At 55.8% G+C, this 242-nt stretch overlaps 1 protein-coding gene across 1 annotated transcript in view; it reads left to right on the top strand.

Annotated features, from left to right (window-relative positions):
* The window catches only part of EMH_0060660 (protein phosphatase 2C, putative), a gene marked incomplete at both ends in the record, with an annotated part of 3,824 nt that overhangs the window by 1,747 nt on the left and 1,835 nt on the right, over window positions 1–242 (top strand). The window contains one exon of the mRNA XM_013497818.1: window positions 3–242. Within this exon, the coding sequence (XP_013353272.1) occupies window positions 3–242 (240 nt within the window). The remainder of the gene's footprint in view (window positions 1–2) is intronic.

The following is a 242-nucleotide window of genomic DNA, read 5'->3' as shown; positions in this document are numbered from 1 at the left end:
AACACAAACAGCTCATAGTATGCAACCAGCCAGACGTACAGACTGAAACTTTTATACACCTGCAGCAGCACCAGCAGCAGCAGCAGCAGCAGCAGCAGCAGCAGCAGCAGCTGCAGCAGAAACATACGAGACTGCTGTCCAATGCAGACGCAAGTAGAGACGCGCAAACGCCAGCTACCAACACACACAGCAGCAGCAACAGCAGCAGCAGCAGCAGCAGCAGCAGCAGCAGCAGTGGGAGG

Source organism: Eimeria mitis, genomic scaffold (genome assembly GCF_000499745.2).
Source record: "Eimeria mitis Houghton genomic scaffold, Emh_scaff2954, whole genome shotgun sequence".
Taxonomy (NCBI): Eukaryota; Apicomplexa; class Conoidasida; order Eucoccidiorida; family Eimeriidae; genus Eimeria; species Eimeria mitis.
The sequence above is the reverse complement of the archived record's forward strand: the minus strand, read 5'-3'. Positions and strand labels throughout refer to the sequence as shown.